General features: G+C 47.3%; 1 protein-coding gene across 1 annotated transcript in view; it reads right to left on the bottom strand.

The window, feature by feature from the left end:
* The window catches only part of STAB2 (stabilin 2), a 151,279-nt gene that overhangs the window by 8,866 nt on the left and 121,927 nt on the right, over positions 1-20,486 (bottom strand). The window contains exons 54-65 of the mRNA XM_068559982.1: positions 19,751-19,807; positions 18,487-18,613; positions 16,989-17,138; positions 15,090-15,194; positions 13,654-13,761; positions 11,729-11,922; positions 10,480-10,621; positions 6,393-6,526; positions 4,675-4,840; positions 4,422-4,528; positions 2,006-2,125; positions 1,075-1,215 (exon numbers count right to left, since the gene is read on the bottom strand). Of these exons, the coding sequence (XP_068416083.1) occupies positions 1,075-1,215; positions 2,006-2,125; positions 4,422-4,528; positions 4,675-4,840; positions 6,393-6,526; positions 10,480-10,621; positions 11,729-11,922; positions 13,654-13,761; positions 15,090-15,194; positions 16,989-17,138; positions 18,487-18,613; positions 19,751-19,807 (1,551 nt within the window). The remainder of the gene's footprint in view (positions 1-1,074; positions 1,216-2,005; positions 2,126-4,421; positions 4,529-4,674; positions 4,841-6,392; positions 6,527-10,479; positions 10,622-11,728; positions 11,923-13,653; positions 13,762-15,089; positions 15,195-16,988; positions 17,139-18,486; positions 18,614-19,750; positions 19,808-20,486) is intronic.

Genomic DNA, 20,486 nt, shown 5'->3' with positions numbered 1-20,486 from the left:
ACTCACAGACATAGAAAACAAACTTATGGTTAACACAGGGGAAAGGTAGGGAGGAGGGATATATTAGGAGTATAGGATTAACAGACATACTCTACTATATATAAAATACATAATTAACAAGGACCTACTATATAGCACAGGGAACTATAGTCAATATTTTGTAATAACCTATATGGGAAAAGAATCTGAAAATATAATTGAATATATATATAACTGAATCATTTTGCTGTACTCCTAAAACTAACACAACATTGTAAATCAACTATACTTCGATTAAAAAAATATTTTTAAAAAAGCCAATGATTTGAACATCATGGTTGTCATAGTCACATTACCACCACCACTATCACTACTTCTAGTATCACTACCACCACTATCATCCCCACCATCATCCATCATCATCATCAGAATAATCACCACCACCACCATCATCATCAACATCAACACACCACCATCATTAACAACATCACCATTATCAAAATACTATCACTATTATTACCATCATAATCATCATCATTACCAACATTATTAACACCATCACCATTATCAAAATATCACTATTACCACCATCATAATCATCATCATCACCGCTACCACCACCACCATCATCATCAACATCATTAACACATCACCAACAAACCTATTTTTCGGATGAGGAAATTGGGACACAGAGAAGTTAGATAACTTGTCTAAGTTCCTAGAGCTAGTGAGTGGCAGAACTGGTTTTCATACTAGGGTCATTTGACTTTAAGGCTCCATGTTAACACCTAGGATAGGCTGGCAATCTGAGAGAAATAAAGGCAGAGAATCAGACTGCTTTAAAATGGTTTCATTTATAGTTCCTCATTACCAGCTTCTGGGGCTGGCGATCACCAATGGCTTATTTCCCAAAGGGTAGGGGCTGCCTGACAGTCAGTGTGGTGTGTGCTGGTGTGCAGCTAGTACCGCTAACTGCAGCTTTGGAGTTTACTTTCACATTATAAGAGTTGCCGTCTATTAAGCACCTACTCTCTGCTAGGAGCTTGGCATATATTATCTCCACTTCTCCCCATAAGCCCAGAAGACTTTTCATACCAGTTGGCGCTGGTCCTGGCTGGAGGTGATGAGCAGCTGGCTTCCCAGCCTAGTGTGCAGGATGGTACCGTTGACAAGGTCATTGTAAAAAAAGATGCTGACATTGGCAAGATGGTGCTCAATGTCCCGCCCAGACAGAGTCTGAGAGGAAAGAAGAGACACAAGAATGGTCTTTAAAGGCCAAGCAATATTTTCTCCTTTTAATGACAAGGATGACCCAGGGAAAAAAATCACTTCGCAAAGCCTTGGCTTTTCTGCCTCCACTTTGAAAGTCATTTTTATGGTCTAAGCAGAGCTTCCCAGTGGTGTCCTGGGAGGAATGGGTCTTGAGTGGGTAACAAGTGAGCAGAGGTATTGCTTCTCTCAGCTCTCAGTGGGGTTTGGGCTGTCAGAGCCTGTGGGTGGGCTGAATAAACACTGCCAGTTCCTCTGTGTGCCATGCATGACATGAAAAAGGTTGATGTAGTAGATCAGTTGCATGCATGGCCCTGGTTCTTCACCCCTCCCCGTATCCTTGCCCTTTACCACATAATCTGAGGGCCTCCCACTCTGACTTCGGGCTCAGCCACATGACCTGTTGGGCCAGTGGCATATTAGCAAATGTGACCAGATAGGGGCTTAGAAAGTACCGCCAGGACTGGGCTTGCTCTCGCCACATGCCCGGGCTAGCCTGCTGGAGGATGAGAGCCCTGTGGAGCAGAGCCCCAGACAAGCCAGCCTAGATAACCTGACGGCCAGCCCAGCTTAGACACATGAGCATGCCTGGCCGAGCCGGGAAGAACTGCCAGCTGATCTACAGATGTTTGAGCTAAATAAATGTGTAGCCACTGCATTTTGGGATCGTTTGTAGCCTTGCACTGTTGTGGTGATAGATAACTGATACTGTCTAGAAGTGCTAGTCTAAAGCACAGACATCAGGAACCCAACTCACCTCATTTTCCCCCAGCCCACTGTTCTGTGGCACAAAGAGGGTGCTTCGGATCGACAGGTCAGTCAGGTGTTTCAGAAATGCCCGGCCTCTGGCTGAGCTGTTGGAATAGGCCAGCACTTCCTGGGGAGAGGAAGGAGGTGGTCAGATGGGTCAGCCTGGTGTGCAGGGACTGGGGTGGCTGGAGAGGGTAGCATCACCCCTCTGGGAATATTCCTGATGGTCGTCCCAACTCAGGCTGCCACTTGTCTGCTCTTCTTTCTGACTGCCCCTTGAGAAAATTTTAGGAGGATTTTTCCTTTCCTCAATAAATCCTATGGTCCCAAGTCATAGCCAGCTCACAGGCCATTCTCAACATGACAGCCCGTGTAGTCTTTGAAACGTTAAGTGAAATCTTGAGTCTCCTTTTGTCAAAACCCTACAAGGGCCCCCACTTCACCCAGAGGAAAAGCCAAAGTCCTTACAATGGCCTGTGAGGCCCTAACCATCTGGACACTTGCTCCTCTGACCCCGTGCCCAGCTGTCCTCTCGCTCACTCTGTTCCAGCCACACTGGCCTCCCTGACGTTCCTCAAGCTTGCCCAGCACTCTCCTGCCTTTCATCCTTTGCCTGGTTGTTCCTTCTGCCTGGAATATTCTTCCTCCAAATCTGCATGGTTAACTTCCTCTCTTCTGTTCACACTTTACTCACATGTCACCTTCTCACTAAGGCCTTTCCTCATCACTCTATGCAAAATGGGAACCCTGTGATTCCCCTTCCCCTCCCCACCCCCCATAGCCTAGATCATCTTCTAGCTTTCAATACTATTTACTTATTTATTCTGTTTATTGTTTGTCTGTTTTGTTCACTGATATATCTGAAGCACTTTGTAAGTACTCAATAAATACTCACTGAACAAATTTTAAGAAGTCACACTACCCAGTTCAGCTTTGTCATTGTGCAGAGAGCACTACTGACACCCAGAGAAGATAATTTGCTGGAGGGCACATAGCCAGTGGGTTTTGCTCTACACTGTCTTTTCTCTGAGATGCTGTCACAAGCCAAGCTCCCATGCAGCACAAATATTGGTTTGGGTGTTTACCTTTAGAGTATTTACAGTAATCCTGATTTTTTAGACGAGTTAGGTGGATACCTTTGGTCTGTGGAAAAAGGCTCGCCATTGTGGGGTCCTTGGTCTAGCTTCTGCCCTGCTCCTACAAGCCCTATACTTATGCTCAGTCCCCTCTCCTTGGCTGTGTCCTTGACCTTGCTAAGCCTCAGTTTCTTTATCTGCAAAATGGGAATAATAGCAGAAGTGACTTCATAAGGTTGCATAAGGATTTAGTCCTTCTAGCAAGTATTTATTGAGCACCTACTATATGCCAGCCACAAGGCAGAGAAAATCCTTTCCCTTACGGAGCTTATGTTCTATTAACCAAGTGAAAAGTGCCCTGAAAGGGCTCAGTATAATGCCCCGTGCGAAGGAAGTGCTCAAGAAATGTTAGCTATTGTTATTAAAATTATTAGCTCAGATCTTTCATGAGTCAACACCAATTCCTTCTCTAACAGGGGCTTTCTCTTCATTGGACGTGACTTGTAGAATATTAAAGTGACTTTAAGTGCAGTGCAGGAATTCCCTGGTGGTCCAGCGGTTAGGACTCTGCGCTTTCACTGCCGAGGGTGTGGGTTCGATCCCTGGTTGGGGAAGTAAGATCCCACAAGCCGCATGGTGCAGCCGAAAAGAGAGAAAAAAAAAAAAGTGCAGTGCAAAATGCAAGGTGACCCCATGTTGAGAATTTGGCTCACTGGGTGACCACCAGGCAGGCTTAGCTAACGGTGCCCCACCCCATCCACAAAGACAAAAGGGCATCTTACTCCTCCAGGGCCGACTCTGAAGCTGCTGTAGTTGCAAACAGAGATAAGAATACCAGCTAATACCAGTATAGCATTTTGCATCTGCTGGCCACAGGGCTAAGCACTTTACAAATATTAAGTCATCTATTTATCACAGCGCCCCTATGAGGTTGGTGCTATCATCATCTCCATTTTACAGATGAGCAAACTGAGGCTCAGAAGGGAAAGTAACTCATTTAAGGTGATGCACCAAGTAAGTGGCAAACCTAAGCTTCAAACTCAGGCAGTGAGGCTCAGTGTCGATGCTCTGTTAAGATTTTTTTTTTTTTTTTGGCTGCGCCGCACGGCATGTGGGATCTTAGTTCCCTGACTAGGGATTGAACCCACACCCCCTGCATTGGAAGTGTGAGGTCTTAACCACTGGACCGCCAGGAAGTCCCATTTTTTTTTTTTTTTTTTTTGTCAGTGTCCATGCTCTTAACTATGACTGTGAGCCTCTGTCTTCTTTGAAGGACTCACCTCTCTAATACCTGCTTTGAGGCAACCCCTCCACCCCGAGGCGAAAGCAAACAGACATGGTACGTACCGTCAGGAAGTTTGTGAGCGAGGGGAAGGACATCAGGACCTGCAACAGATTTCCACTGCACGAGAAGCCATCTCCCACGTAGCCTACCTTGCAGGTGCAATTCACATCTGGAAGGCAGGAGCACACGGGGTCCTGCCCCAGTGAGGCAGTGGCCTGGGCTGCCCCATCTCACCCTGGGAGGTCGGCTGGCCAGGCTGAGGATTGCTCAGCAGCTGCATGGCCTGGAATCTAAAGTGGGGGTGTGGGCCGTTACCTTTCATCCGGTAGCAGAAGACATCCCACATTTCACTCTTGTTGTTTCTTGTTCCGTAGTCCACTATCCCAATGATACCAGAGCCACAGTTCTGGGAGGAGTAGGATGTGGGGTAGGCTACTCGCCCACTGTCCAGCCAACCTGCTGAACAGAGGTGGTACTTGGCCTGTAGGGACACAGACGTGGCCATGGGTCAGCTGTGATTTCATATTTGTTGTGGGGTTCTTTGGGTAATGTCTGACTCCCCCATTAGACTGAAAACTCCATGGAGTTAGGAATTATGGCTCATTTTGCCTGTTGTACCCTTGTGCCTGGAACATAGTAGGTGTTCATTAAATTTTTGTTGATTGAGCCATTGGATGGATGAAAGTGGTGCCTTCTCTTTCCTGTAGGTGCCCGGGTCCTTCACACTCATTTTTCTTCCCTCCGCCCTCGAGAAAGGATTTGCAATCAGCTATTTTTCCCTGGGTGCAAATTCTTCTGCTTACGGGTTGATAGAACTCTAACTGATCATCCGTCATCATCCTCTCACCATCCTCACCATCACCATCACTGTAACACTTATTGAGAGCTTATTCTGGGCCATGTTCTGTTGCAAGGGCTTTTCATGAGTCAACACCTTTAACACTTATATCAACCCTTTGAGATAGAAACTTAAAAAAAATCTCTATCATATAATTGAGAAAATAGAGGCCAAAAGGGTTAAGCAACTTGCTCAAAGTCATACAGCCAGCAAGTAGCGGAGCTGAGATTCACACCCATGCAGTCTACCCCAGAGCTCTTAATCTTAAAAACTGAGTGCCTACTGTGTGTCAGTCACTGTGCCATATTACCTTTAGTCCTTTTACAAACATGCCAGGTGGGACAGAGGTTTCAACGGCTTGATCAAGGCCATACAACCAGCAAGCAGGAGAAACAAGAAATTCTGACCCTCCAAGATGCTGGGTCCTGGCATCGAAGGCTTTGCTCCTTGGTAAAGAAACGTCAGGTCTGAAGATTTGGTAGTGATGGAGGTTGGAGGGCAGTAACATCATCCTGATGGACTCCCAGTGAGCAATCGCTAGCAGGTCACTCAAAGTCGCTGACCTTTCCAAATGGGCTTCTGGTTTTAGAGGCCAAGAGAGGAGCCCTGACCAGAGCTCCATTTCCTCCCTGGCTGTGGCTGGGAGCTGGGGCACTTCCCATGTACTCCCTTCACAGCCCCTCCAGACACAGAGAGCCCCGGCTATTCCAGAAAACTCAGCTGCTTTGTGGGTTCAGGGAGGTCCTAGGCTTGTGGTTAACTGATCTCTTTCTGGTTTCCATCTATGAGGTACACACTCCCAGTCTGTGCCTCTGCCTTGGTGGTTGAATGTCATGATCGAGAGTAGACTTTTGGAGTCAGGGGTACATGGAATGCTGGATCTGCCACTTCTTGGCTGGGTGACATTGGGCACATTACCTTTCAGAGCCTCAGTTGCCCTATCTGCAAAAAGACATTAGGAATACCTACCTCCAGGGATGTTGTAAGAATGGACAGTAATGTCAGGGAAGCACCCCACACTGTGCCTGACACACAGTAGACTCCCAGTGGACCTGACGAATCGTTATTGCTCCAGGAGCTCCCTGAACTCCCCGCTCCAGGAAGACAACAGCCTGAGTCTCCCCTGTGTCAAGAGGAAGCTGCATCTCCTCCCCTGAAGACCCTGCCTGCACAGTGCCCGCCAACTGGGCCCCACCTTCTGGGCGTAGGAGAGCTGGTTGTAGGTTGCCATGGTTGCAGCTTCCTTGGTACAGGCCTCTCTGGCTTTGTCAAAGGTCAGCTTGTACTGGCCCAGCGGGGAGCGTAGATGGAACACGCCAACGGTGGTATCTAGAAGGGGGAGGAGAGGAATCGTCCAGGCCAGCCCCGCTGGCTGGCAGTGTTTTCATCAGAGATTTTCAAAGTGGAAGGCAGTAAACCGTAACCCAGGGTTTCTTGGGATGCCAGTCCCCTTGGAGATGTCATTTAAAATACTTATTTCTTTTCTAACTATGAAAGTAGCACGTGTCTGGTAGAAATCTGGGCCGTACGGAGAAGAAAAGAGATGAACAAAAATCTCCTACAGTCCTGCTCTCTGGAAATAACCATTACTCCGTGGCTAACATTTTGATGTACTTCCGTACAGAATTTTTATTTTTGTAAATTTTAATTTTGATGTAATTTCACACTTCCAGTCTTTTTCCCTGTTCATTTATGTGTCATATATATCACAAGTGTGGCAGTATGCTGCATATATAGTTTTTAGAAATCTTTCTTATAACGTGAAATCACGATTATTTCCCAGTATTATAAATTTTCTCTGGCAACATAATTTCCCCTTGACACTTTTAGTTGAACACTTTTTGTGAACTTCACAGCCATGAAAAAAAAAATACATTAAAATGAGTTTCTGCCAAGGACCCCATGTGTTTTCTGATTGCCACCATGCCTTTACAAAAGTTTTCTAGCCATTTTCCCCCTAAGATACTAGAAGATTTTAATCCTTTTTAAATAGTTGGTATCTTTTTTTAACCAGTTAATGCAGAGACCAATGCATGTGACTTCAAGAACCAAGTCACATTTTTACATTGTCAAGTTCTTTATCAAATGCCACTAAAAGGGTACTTTCTACCCCCAAAAGAGCTAAGTTTAAGATTTTTTTTCTTTCTTTCTTTTTTTTTTTTTTGGCTGCACAGCTTGCGGGATCTTAGTTCCCTGACCAGGGATCGAACCTGTGCCCCCTGCAGTGAAAGTGCGGGGTCCTAACCACTGGACCACCAGGGAATTCCCAAGATTTTCTTCTTTGACCGCAGCCAATAGTATATTCATCCACAGGCCATATAATCTTGTCAGCCACACCTGAAATATAAACACTTACCAATATAACAGCTTGGGGAAGGACGGAAAGGTGTTTAGCCTTGTCTCCTTCCCAAGTCAACACGATTCTTTTTTTAAAAATTAATTAATTAATTAATTTTTGGCTGCGTTGGGTCTTTGTTGCTGCACACAGGCTTTCTCTAGTTGCGGTGAGCGGGGGCTGCTCTTCGCTGCAGTGCGCAGGCTTCCCTTGTTGCAGAACACAGGCTCTAGGCATGCAGGCTTCAGTAGTTGCAGCACGTGGGCTCAGTAGCTGTGGCGCATGGGCTCAGTAGCTGCAGCACACGGGCTCTAGGCTGCGCGGGCTTCAGTAGTTGTGACACATGGGCTCAGTAGTTGTGGTGCGTGGGCTCAGTAGTTGTGGCACATGGGCTCAGTAGTTGCAGCGTGCGGGCTCTAGGGTGCGTGGGCTTCAGTAGTTGTGGTGCGTGGGCTCAGTAGTTGTGACTCGCTGGCTCTAGAGCACAGGCTCAGTAGTTGGGGCACATGGGCTTAGTTGCTCCGCGGCATGTGGGATCTTCCCGGACCAGGGATTGAGCCCATGTCCCCTGCATTGGCAGGCAGATTCTTAACCACTGCGCCACCAGGGAAGTCCCCACAATTCTTAATAGTGCCCTTGAGTGGATATAACAGTATATTTGATCATCCTTTACTGTTAGATATTTGTTATTTCTAATTTTTTGTGATGTTAGGTAATGCTGGGATGGTATGTTTCCCGTTATTCAATTCTTAGATTATTTCAATAGGATGTGTCCCTTGAAATGGCGCTACCAACTCTCGGCATGAATTATCATGAGGCTCTCTGCACACATTGCCAAATTGGTGGCCACAGAGGCTGTGTGAGTTTGCCCTCCTCGGAACTGTGTGAGAGTAGGCACTTCCTCCTGAGTGTGGGACGGCTCTGTAACCTGCCCACCGGGACAGCTGAGGCATTATCCCAATGCCGTCTTGTCTTGTTAAGGGTAACCACTCAGCTACAACAGAAGGTGGGTCCAATGTGACGCTTAGTCACTTAATGTCACTACCGTCACTGTCTCAGTATTCATAAAAAAGTAGAAGACAAAAGCCCCCTGGAGAAAATGGGGTGATGTTCCATGAACTGAATAGATTCAGTGAGTTGTGGGATCAGGCAGGACTGGCTGAATGAATCGTGCCCTAAAGAAAAAAGCCAAGCACCTCTTGACTCCACACTCCTCCTGGCAAATGACTCATGAATCAACATCCCTGGTCCCAACTGCTCATTCTTGACCCCATCCTAAATAACAACCGCCTACAGAATCTCCCTGCTTTGAAGTCCCACCATCACCTTGAAATAGAACTTGGAAGAGCCATCATCACCTTGAACATAGAATGTCCCCAGCAAAGCTTTCAAAATTCTTGGGCCCCCTACTCCCAAACTGCTTTACCACCACCACTGGGTTGGTCTCTCGAGATGGAAACCTTACATTATGGTTGACCCTTTCCTTTTCTTCACTCTCCGTGTCCACAGTGTGCCCTTTTCTCCCTCATCTCACTCCTCTTCCCAGCAGAGACCCTGTTACCTTGGGGTCATAGCCTTGATATTATGCTGTCCCTCCCCCCATTGCCTCATCCTTCCCAGCTGACCCCTGATAACTGTCTGCTGTCCATGAGTCCTCCCAGCAGAAATGTCTTGCCAGCTCTTCTGTGCATAGCTCAACTCAAGCATCTTTCAAGCCTCTACTGTAGCCCCAGGCCTCTATGCAGCTCCCTGGGATTCCCTCTCTCATCCCACCCAGAGATCCTTCCCTTCTCTGTTCTTTTTTTAAAAAATTTTATTACGGTAAAATATACGTAACATAAAATTTGCCCTTTTGACCATTTTAAGTGTACAATTCAGTGGCATTAAGTACATTTACATGTGCAACCATCACCCCTATCCATTTCTAGAATGTTTCCATCATCCCAAACAGAAACTTTGTGCCCATTAAAGAATGACTCCCTCTCCCCACCCTTCAGTAACCTCTATTCTTCCTTCTGTCTCTCTGAATTTGCCTATTATAGGTACCTTCTATCTGTGGAATAGTACAATATTTGTCCTTTTGTGTCTGGCTTATTTCATGTAGCATGTTTTCAAGGTTCATTCACGCTGTAGCATGTACAGAATTTCATTCCTTTTATAGGGTGAGTAATTTCCCACTGTATACTGCATTTTATTTATCCGTTCATATGTTGAACATTTCAGTTGTTTCTGCCTTTTGGCTGCTGTGAATAATGCTGCTGTGCACGTGGGTGTACAAGTATCTGCTTGAGTCCCTGCTTCCAATTTTTCTCTAACCAGCTTGCTCTCTCCCTTCAGTTGCACCATCAGCATGAGATAAATTGCTATCTTCTGTCTTATTACATTTCTTCCCCCGGTCTTATTAATTAAAAAATGTCCTCAACTCCATTGGGAATCTCCTTGCAAGAAGAGACAGTGTCATATATTGTCATATCCTATGTATTTCTCCTGCTTATATTTCCTCTATTTCATCCCCAAAATGGACTTGAGGTGTCTTAGGACTTGATGCGTGATAGGGACTGAATGTCTGTGTCCCCCACAAATTTGTATGTTGAAATCCGAACCCTCGATGTGCTGATGTAAGCCTCCACTGGGTCCTGGGCAATGCATGGGCTGTTTGGTCCCAGTTTTTTTTTTTTTTTTCCTGATGTGGACCATTTTTGAAGTCTTTATTGAATTTGTTACAATACTTCTTCTGCTTTATGTTTTGGTTTTCTTGGCCTTGAGGCATGTGGGATCTTAGCTCCCCTACCAGGGATCGAACCCGCAACCCCGCACTGGAAGGCGAAGTCCCAACCACTGGGCCACTAGGGAAGTCCCTGACCCCAGTTTTTAATACTTTTTCCTTTTGCTCTTGCAGAGGTCCCTTCCCCATGCCTGAAGACCAGGTGCTTTGGGCCACACTGACCTTGGAAATGGAGGTCAGCACAGTTGGCGTCGGCGTGGCACTGCCCGTTGTCCTGCAGGCAGCGGTCGATGGGCAGCTGCTCCAGTTCACAGTCCAGCCCGTCTCCCACGTAATGACGTTTACATTCACACCTGTGCTTGCCCTGCGGGGGAGAGTGGGAGAGATGAAAAAGGCCCTTCTCTGGGCCCCCAGAACCCCATGTGCTCCGCGGGCCACCATCCAGCACAGGAGATGCTCAGAAGGGTAAGAAACATGCCTGTCCTGTCCGGTGGGAACTGAGTTACTGCTCCGTCTTGCTTTTGCACAGGCTCAGGATGGAATGCCCTCCTTTACGTCTCAGCTCAGATGTCGCTTCCCTGACTCCCGCTCCCTTTTTATCACACTGGCCTGATTTTTGTTCCTTCTGACTCTTGGCCCTCTCTGAAGGTATCTTGTACACTCATTTCTGTACTGAAGATGCCCCCTCCCCCGACTCGTGTATAAGCTTTTGATCGCTACATCCTTGGCAACTACAACAGCACAAAGTAGGTGCTTGATGACCATTTGTTGAGTCAATGAATGATCTCATTTAATGTCCACAACAATCCTGTGAGGTTCGCAGTATTATGAGGCCCACTTTGTGAATGAGGAAACTGAGGCTCAGAGAGGTTAAGCAGCCAGCCCCAGACCACACAGCGTGTCAGGCCAGGAACAAAGACTCAAAGGCTGCCTGACTCTGAGTTCATGTTTATAACTATAATCGACATCATCTCCCACCATCTTTCCTTCCCACTAGAGAAATGGGGCAACAGGGCACTGATTCCATTCTAGAAAGACCTGAGTGAGTGCCCAAACTGCGCTTTTCCTGCCACCTCTTACCAACTTTTTTGGTTTTAATAAACTTTTTATCTTGAATAATTTTAGATTTAGAGAAAAGTTGCAGAGAGAGAGTCTCCTTGTATTCTCCACTCAGTTTCTCCTAATGTTAACATCTTACAAAACCATAGCTCATTGTCAAAACTAAAAAATTAGTGTTGGTGTATTATGATTAACTAACAATAGGCTTTATGTGGACTTCACCAGTTTTTCCAGTAAAGTCCTTTTTCTGCATAGGGTACCACTTCATATTTAGCCCGCCGACTTAACAAGAAATAGACTCACGTGGGAAGAAGGCTTAGGAAGAGGCCAATGGTAACCTGAGTGGAGAAGCAAGGCTGAGCGAGGCACAAGGGCTCCCCACCCCCAATTTCCCCGGGGAGGCGAGACTCACCGGGCCGGTCATCTGGCAGGTGGCATGCTCATGACACCCGCCATTGAGGCCGTCCGCACAGGGGTCAATCTCCGTGCAGCTGTGGCCATCCCCCTGGTAGCCCTTCTGACAGCTGCAGGAGACCTTCGTGTCCTTCTGGGAGCACTTGGCGACCTTTGCACACCCCCCGTTGTTCTGTTTGCAGAAATCCACAACTGCAAGAGCAGAGGACGAGGGCTCAATGAACCACTCTCTGTGTAACACGGGCTTCGGATCGAGGTGTGGGTCACCCCAGGACCAGTGGCGCTGGGTGAGACAATGGGCCCCAACATTTCAGTGCCTTCTCTCCCTGTGCCCGGTGGCCTCTGTGCTGCATTTGCCAACACTAGTGTCCTGTGGCGAACACCCTCATAGACCAGGCCTGGTGACATCTGTCTATCTCTGCCCTTTTTGTTATCCCATACTTTACTTTGGTAGTAGTTTTCTAATGAGTTTGGGTTTTTAGTGTTAGAACATAGTTGCATGTGTGTGTGTGTGTGTGTGTGTGTATAGAGTTAGTGCACTACTGAGCACCTTGTGACATAGACATTGTTACCCCCATTCTCTAGATTAACAAATGGAAACTCAGAGCTTAACTGACCTGACAAAGGCAAACCAGCTACAACGTGGAGGGGCTGGGATTTAAACCCAGGTTGGTTTGACTCCAAAGCCCACGCTTTCCCCACTGTTTTGTGTGCCCCTTAACCTTTGTTTTCTTAATCCCCCAAAGTTCAACGTAATAGTAGATTAGCTCTAGCCTCAGGAGTAGCTGGAAAGCGCTCTGATTTCTCTCGTCTGCCTTTTTGCTTAGAGTGGTGGCAGCCACTTGAGACCCTGAGAGCATGAACATGGGGACAAAAGGCCTCAGCCTAAGGCTGGCGGAGCAGAAAGGCAGAACCTGGGTCTTTGCTGCCACTGCTGGTGCTGAGCCACTTCTAGACTGCCTCGTAGCAGATCACAAAACAACAGGTATAGCAAGATCTCAGTTCTGTAAAGAAAGTATATATCTCTGTATGGATATCTACTCATGAGAACAGTTAGAAAGTATGCGTGCCCAGGACTAGTAGCTTTCCCCCAGTACCTATTGTCTTCTTTTTCTATAGTAGTAGATTTTCAGCTGGGCTTCATGGTTGTCCAACTGAAGACTACATTTCCCAGGCTCCCCTGTCCTAGGTGTGACAGATGATGAGGTTCCAGACAATGGGATGGAAGCAGACAGGATTTTAGCAGCTTCTAGGTGTGTCCTTAAAGGGAGGAGGTTTGCCTTCTTCCTCTCCCTCTCTATCCTGCTGCCTGGGAGGTGCTTTGGTAGTGACCATCTCGGGCCAGGCAAGTGAACGATGGCAGAGCAACAAGATAGAAGGAGTCTGGGCCCCCAGATGACCTTTCAGAGTGAAACCCTATGCTAGCCCTGGATGCCTCCATGCAAATTGCTATAAGAGATAAAAATAAACATTTAGACATCTGCCTTGTTTGTGCCACTGTTCATTTGGGTCTCTGTGTGGCTGAACCTATATTGTAACTACTAGAGACAGAGACATTTCAGTGTTCAAAGTGGTTCTCACCGAGTGGTGAGAGCATGTGTAGGTTTCACTGCTGTTTTTTAAATACTGTAGTATAGTTTCTGAATTTTTTGAAGTAAGACTGGATTATCTGTAAAGTCACAAAAATACCATAAAACAAAGTGCATCGCAGTTGGCAAAGCAGTTTCAAAGTCATGACCTGGGAAGTGGGCAGGTCAGGCATGAGCAAACCCATCGAGGAAACTGAGTCGCAGAGAGGGTGGGATTGCCGAAGCAGTCCTAGCAGGAAGCAGAAGGGCCGGGACGGAGCCCAGGCACCCTGACCAAGAGCCACTCTGCTCCTGCCCCTCGCTGCTATTCCACCCATGCACGGATGGGACCTACCTGTACACGTTATTCCGTCCCCTTCATAATTCAGGTTACACTCACACGTGTTGTTCTCCTTACAGGTGGCATGAGCAGAACAAGGAGGCATGCACACGAGGGGCAAAACTGCAAAGAAAGAGGTCACCATTCATCCCGCACCATGACGTGAAGGGTTGGGACCCACCTAAGGCATCTTCCTGAGACCCCCATCTGGCCTGCCACTGTGTTTCAAAAGTGGCCCCTTATGGCGGGAGGATGGGGTGATTTGCTAAGGTCCCTCCCAGCCTGGAGATTCTGAGATTCCGGAATCACTCCTTTGTATTATTAAGACATTATTTCTGAAATGTTATCCAGATTAAAATGCAAATATGTTACCGTTAGGGGCAACCAATGAAAACTTTATACCTCAAAGTCCGCTAGCAAGGGTGAATTTAGCAGATTAGCTCTTTGGCCCTAAGGGCATGGGGTTCCAGAGGAGATGGTTAAATTGGAGGAGAAATTCCAAGGCCTTCTGTGGGCACTGCAGAGCTTGGGAGAAGTCTGGGGCTTTGGTGATTGGAAGGGGCTGCAGTATCAAGAGGCAGCATGAAGCCACGGGATGGTTAGGAGAGGAGGAGCGGGGAGGAGGAGGGGGGAGAGAAGAGGGGGAGGAACTGAAGTTAAGGGGACTGCTGGGATTCTGGAGCTTCAGGTTGCTGATGCCCATAGGAGGAGCTTGGTCTTGCCCTTCTGCCCCCAGGGAGGATGAAGTGACAGTGATTTACATTGGAGAATTCAACCTTTGACTGGAACATGAGGCTTGGGCTTCAAGGGAGGCCTCAGAAAACTGACAGCTCAGTAAGGATCAAGGTCATGACAAGGATGACAATGACGGATGGTGGTAATGGCAGCTACTGTTTCTGAGCACCCCACGTGCACCGGACACTCCAAAACCATGACCCCGACCCTCACAACAATCCTCCCCTGAAAGCCATGCAATGGGCTCTCTTTTTTCGGACGAGCGCATCAAGGCTCGGAGAGGGTGGCTTAGCTGAGGCCGTTTGTCTAATAAGTAGCTGAATCAGGGGTCAGATCCTGGACTCCACGGAACAGCACGTTTTCCGTGAAACCCTTCACCTCTGTGTCTGCACACATCTGGGCCTGGACCACGATCCAGAGGGACCCTTCCTGCCCAATCCTGTATTCTTTGCTTGAGGTGGGTCCTTCCATGATTGACAGGACTGCATGCTGGTTTCATGGGTTTGAGTTAAATCTTGTCATCTAGTTTCCTTCAAGTCACCAGATCTCCGGACCCTGGGGCCACACAGCTAAGTCATCTATTCCTCGTGGAAAAGGGGATCCCTGCTTTGCTGGTTTTTTCCGATGTCGCTCAGACCCCCACCCTCAGTCGGCCGCTCTCGGCAGGGTCCGCTGCAGCGCAGGGCCGCCGGCAGGTGACCGCCCCCAGGACAGACCTGTCTGAGTGTCACAGAAGCGGCCTGTCCACCCCGTCTCACAGACGCACTGCCCGGAGCCCGTGATCCCGTCGTTGCACTGTCCATGGTCCGAGCAGCCACAGGCTGTAGAGCAAGTTGGAGTGTGATCAGTCAGCAGAGATCGGGGACTGAAATCCCATCAACCAGCCCACTGACCACATGTTGGCTGTGTTGTTGGTTTGGAAGGCACCGTGTTTATCCACATTCATTCATTCATTCATTCATTCATATCATTCATTCAGACTTTCAAAAAATAACCTATTCAGTGGCTATCATGAGGCAGACACTACCAGGCAATGAGGTTACAGCAGAAAACCTAAGACATAAGGTCCCTGTTCTCAGGGAGCTTACAGTCTAGCAATACCTGGTTATGGAACACGTAATTATAAATACAGTGATTGCTGTAAACACAGAAGTAGAGGGTATCATGGGGTATGGAACTGAACAGTAGGGGGAGGGAACATCACCTGGGCCTCCTAACAGAGAAATGGACTGAATGGTCAAACCTTCAAGAAATACACCAATCCTTCTGCTTCTTACCACCTCCAGCAGCAGCACTCCAGCCCACGGCACCACCGGCTCTCACCCAGAAGGCGGCATTAGCCTCCCCAAAGCTGGCCCTGCTTCTGCTCGTGCGCTCCCGTGGTGCACTCTCCACGGGGCAGCTGGGGTGGTCCTTTCCAATCTGCTCAGGACAACCCCCCTCACCCCCCATTCACAATCCTTTACTGGCCGCCATCACACTTAGATGAGACGCTGAAGACCTGTCTCTGGGCAAGAAGCTCCTATGTTATCCGGCCCTGGCAACCTTCAGACTCCTTCTTCTCCCTTTCTCCCTCTTCTTTGCCCACTCTGCTCAGCCACCTTGGCCGCTTTGCTGTTCCTTGCATGCCGAGCCCACGCCTGCCTCAGGGCCTTTGCACTTGCTTGTCTCTCTTCCAGGAAAGCCATTCCTCTAGCCTGCACTGTCCATTAGAGCAGCCGCTCATCACACGTGGCTATTTAAATGTAAACTAATTAAAATAAACGAAAATCAGTTCCTTAGTCACAGGTTTTGAGTGCTCAACATCCACACGTGGCTAGTGGCTACCACTCCTCATGGCGGAGTTACAGAGCGTTTCCATCATCACTGAAATTTGACCGGACAGAGCTGCTATCGATAGTCCCACTCCCGGCCCCCTCACCTCTGTTACGTCTCTACTCCAATATTTTCATGAGATGTCTTCTGGACCAGTGCCTCCTTTCTTTCTCGATTCCCTTCATCTGCTTCATCTTCTTTATGCCTTTATATCTATTTTTGTTTCTGTCATCTTTGTCTGTTTCCTCCCTTTGACTGTACACTCCCTGAAAGCTGGGATTTTGCCCCCACCCCACCCCACCCCACCACTGCATCCCTACAACTTAGAACCATTCTTGGCTTTTGATCAAGTCACTTAGTCTCTTTGTACCTCAGCTTCTTCATCCGCTAAGTGGGGATGATAAAAGTACCCACCTCAAAGGCTTGTTGTGAGGATTAGATGGTACAACATACCTGCCTGGCACACAGTAGGCACTCCACACACATTAGGTATCAACATTAGTAAGGACTCAGCATATATGTGATAGTTGAATGACTGAATGAGTGTTGGTCGGCCGCAGCTTGCCTTGGTGGCTGCAGGGGATGTGAGTTTCACTTCTAGAGAGGAGCCTCTTTCAGTGGATGGAGACTGGGAATATATCCAAGGAGGAAAAAAGCATGTGAGGGCAGGCAGATGGGAGGTGGGTGGCCGGGAAAGAGAGGAAGAAGGATGCTTCCAGCTCAGGTGGATGGTGTGCATTGGGGCAGGGAGCATGCAGCCGAGCGACAGGCAGAAGCTCAGGGGGGTGGGTGCCACGTACGCTGACAATCAGGCCCGAATCTCCCTGGCCAGCACAGCTCGCACGCTGTCCCGTTGAAGCCGGTGTTGCATTTACACTGTCCCGCGGGTGAGTACTGATCGAGGCAGACACCACGGTTGTTACATGGGGTATCTGGTCCTCCAGGGCAGGCTGGAAGAGATGAAACAGCAGTGACTCAACAGCCTCCCCAGACCCCGAGCAGCTCAGCGCCTTTGTGAACATGCCGCTAACCCGGCCTCAGCTGTGGGTTCTGTCCTCTGTGGCCCCGGGGACATATCCACATAGTGTCACTGGATGTTTAGAGCAAGCCACTGGCCTATGGCTTAAATATATCTGATAGGACTGGCAGAGCAATATACTGAACTGTGCACTGTATTTGGGGGTCAGGAGACCTGGATGTGTGTTGATCTGGGCTGAATAATGAACTTGCTCTGAGCTTCAGTTCTCTTAGCTCTAGAGGAGGAGGAGGACGAGGAGGAGGAGGAGGATAGAGTGCCCACTTGACCTATTCCACATTGTGACTCTGAGGATCAAATGAGATACTGTAACCAAGAGCATGTGAAAATATAAAGCACTGAACAAATGTAAGGGATGACACTGACTTTTATGAACGGTCTGTGCTTTAGTGATGGAGAGTGGACTGGAGGCTGAGTGATTGCGTGGACTCCCAGCCCAGAATTTTCCAACTGGACCATGATGAATGGAGTATGCATGGTACTTAAAACCATGGCTTCTGGAGACATACTGTGGGACCTTAAGCCTGCTTCTTATCCAATCTGTGCCTCCATTTTGTCATCTGTAAAATGGGGATGACAACGGAACCTACTTCTTAGGGGTTGCTGCGAGGTTCAGATGTTCCCATATATGGGAAGTAGCACTCAATAAATGTGCTCACTTAAATCAATGCATGGTGGATGGGAAGTTCTATGGCATTTGTTATGCTTTTGCTGCTGCGTTATTGGCTAGAAGTCGTATCTAGACCCAGGGGTTTCAGGAGCCCTTTCCTGAAAGGGTGAGGTAAGGGAGGGAGGGCGATGTTACACATAACAGGGGAGATTTCAGGAAATAATGGCCCATTCGTATCACATTGGTATAGCAACCTGCCAAGGTAGAGATGTCTTTAGACGCATTTAAACTAGCATGCTTATCAGTATCATAGACTGGTGTCAAAAATGAAATATGGTGTTTCTAACACCATGGGAAATGTCTTATGCTATAACATCAAGCAGAAAAGCATGACACATGATTTAAAATCTATGCACAGTAGAATCTCACCTCTGTAAAAACCAAATATGACAAGAAAAAAAAAAAAGGAGAAGGAAAGCTGCACAGCTCTTCAGAATAATTGCTTTTGGATCCTTTCTTAGCAGAATCATTAAGAGTGATATACTCCCCTGCTCCCCGTGCCCCACCCCGGCCCCCCATACAGTACTTTCAAATGCTCCACAGTGATTGTACAATCATTTCAGAATTGCGAGGCAGTAAGAGGCTCCCTTACCCTGACAGTCTGGCCAGAAGTAGCCCTTGCAGCACTTGGGGAGCTGTATCACCAGGGTGCACTGCTGCTTGCAGCCTTCCAGGTTCCTCCTGAAGGGCAAGTCGTACAGACACTTCCGCTTCTCACCCTAAAGGAAGAGATTGAACCATCCCTCCACCTTCCATCCCCTTGGGCTCTTGGGCTCCAGTCCTCCCCCAGTGGAGGATCCCGGGTACTGTCCAAGTAGAAAATGGGACTCAATGGTCATGAGTCCTGTACAGGGAATTCTCTTCTTAGGGGTGTAGAGAGACAAATGAATGGGGGAGGGGGAAGAGGTGGAGTCCACGGAGAGAAGATTTCTCCCCATCTTAACCCTTAGAGCTATTTGCAAAAGGTGTGGTTGCCTGAGAAGGGAGTGGGGAAGAGGTGGCTTTCTATCAGGAGGGGGGTCTGTGGCCAGGCCCCAGGATCATCAGTAGAGAGGGTATGGGCTTACAGTTCATTTTGTAGGGGTGTTTCTTTTAGAGGGGTTACTGGTAGAGTAGAAAGAGCTTGGCTTTGGAGTAAGTACTAAAACTAATACTTAATGAGCACTTGCTATGTGCCAGGCTCTGTACCCACATTTAAAAACTTACTTTTCCTAATAAGCACACACAGAACTGTTATTAGCTCCATTTTGCAGAGGCAAAAACGTATAAAATGACTTGCCAAAGATTACTCACGAGAATTTGACCCCATAACTGTGGACCCCAAATTTCATTGGCTTAACCACTACTCTTACATTGCATGCTGGGCTCTAATCCCAGCTTTGCTCCTTACTAGCTGTGTGGCCTTGGGCTGATTGCTTATCCTCTCTGACACTCATTTGTCGTAAGTGGAGGTAATATATTTTTCTATGAGTGTTATAATGGGGAATAGGGATAATGTCAAAATAAAGGGGACAGCACAGAGCCGGGGACATGAACAGCAACCAACAAAATACAGCTATTATTTTTATAATTATGATTATCTTTGCAACCCCTTCTAGGTCTATAATCCCATGACTCTTCTAGACAGTTCTTAAAAGACGGATAGTGGGTTGACAGGCTGCCTGGGCTAAGAATGTTCATCTCTAATCCCATTGGCCTGATTGTTGAAAGAAAGACATAAACTAATTACACACAGTTATAACACACTTGCAGATGCACACACATGCACACACACTCATAGCTACCAGGAGACTGGGGTCTGATAGAGAAACAAACCTATCATTCTCCAAACGTTTTATCACTGTGTTCATAATTACCTTTGGTTTAGTCCACCTGGGGCAGCTGGGAGTATGAACACAGCTCCCACAATTCCCCTAGTACGCAAGAAAAGAAACACTTAAAAATCCAGAATATTGGGAAACACAAGGAATGCCCCAGGTTAATGCCTTGATTATGTGACTAAGAACTTAATTAATCTTAAGATTCTGGCTATGATCAAGAATATAAAAGCAAACACTCTGTAACTTTGCCATAGAGAACTCTGAAGGTCTGTCGTGGACCTCAATTCCTTAGTTTAGTTCTTCGAGGTAAAAATTCCCTGTTAGATGGAGGTGGACCAGGGCAGGGTCACACAGACACACGGTATAGCAGCAGTGGGAAATGTGGATGCAAGTGTCAGTTCCACTATAAATCAGCTGTGATTGTTTTAGCTAATCAGATTCTTTGATTCTTAGTCTTCTCATCTATAAAACAGGGATAATAATTCTTGCTGCTATTTGATTTTCAGGGGATTGGTGAGGAAAAATGATTAACTGAAAAAAATGTCTGTATATATACTTTGAAAGTGAAGAAATTAACAACTGGTTTTTCAGCTCCTACTTTGGCTGACTGTTATCCTAGTAATTTGGGGTATTTATTGAATGCCTACAAGTTGCCTGGTACAGAAATCAACTGGTGACAGACTTTGCCATGTAAGTCACTTCACCTCTTTGAGACTCAATTTACAAGTTTGCATAATAGAGTAGATGATAACTGCTTCTATTATTGGATAGG

The sequence above is a fragment of the Eschrichtius robustus genome, chromosome 13 (genome assembly GCF_028021215.1).
Source record: "Eschrichtius robustus isolate mEscRob2 chromosome 13, mEscRob2.pri, whole genome shotgun sequence".
Classification (NCBI taxonomy): domain Eukaryota; kingdom Metazoa; phylum Chordata; class Mammalia; order Artiodactyla; family Eschrichtiidae; genus Eschrichtius; species Eschrichtius robustus.
This window is presented reverse-complemented; position numbering and strand designations above follow the sequence as displayed.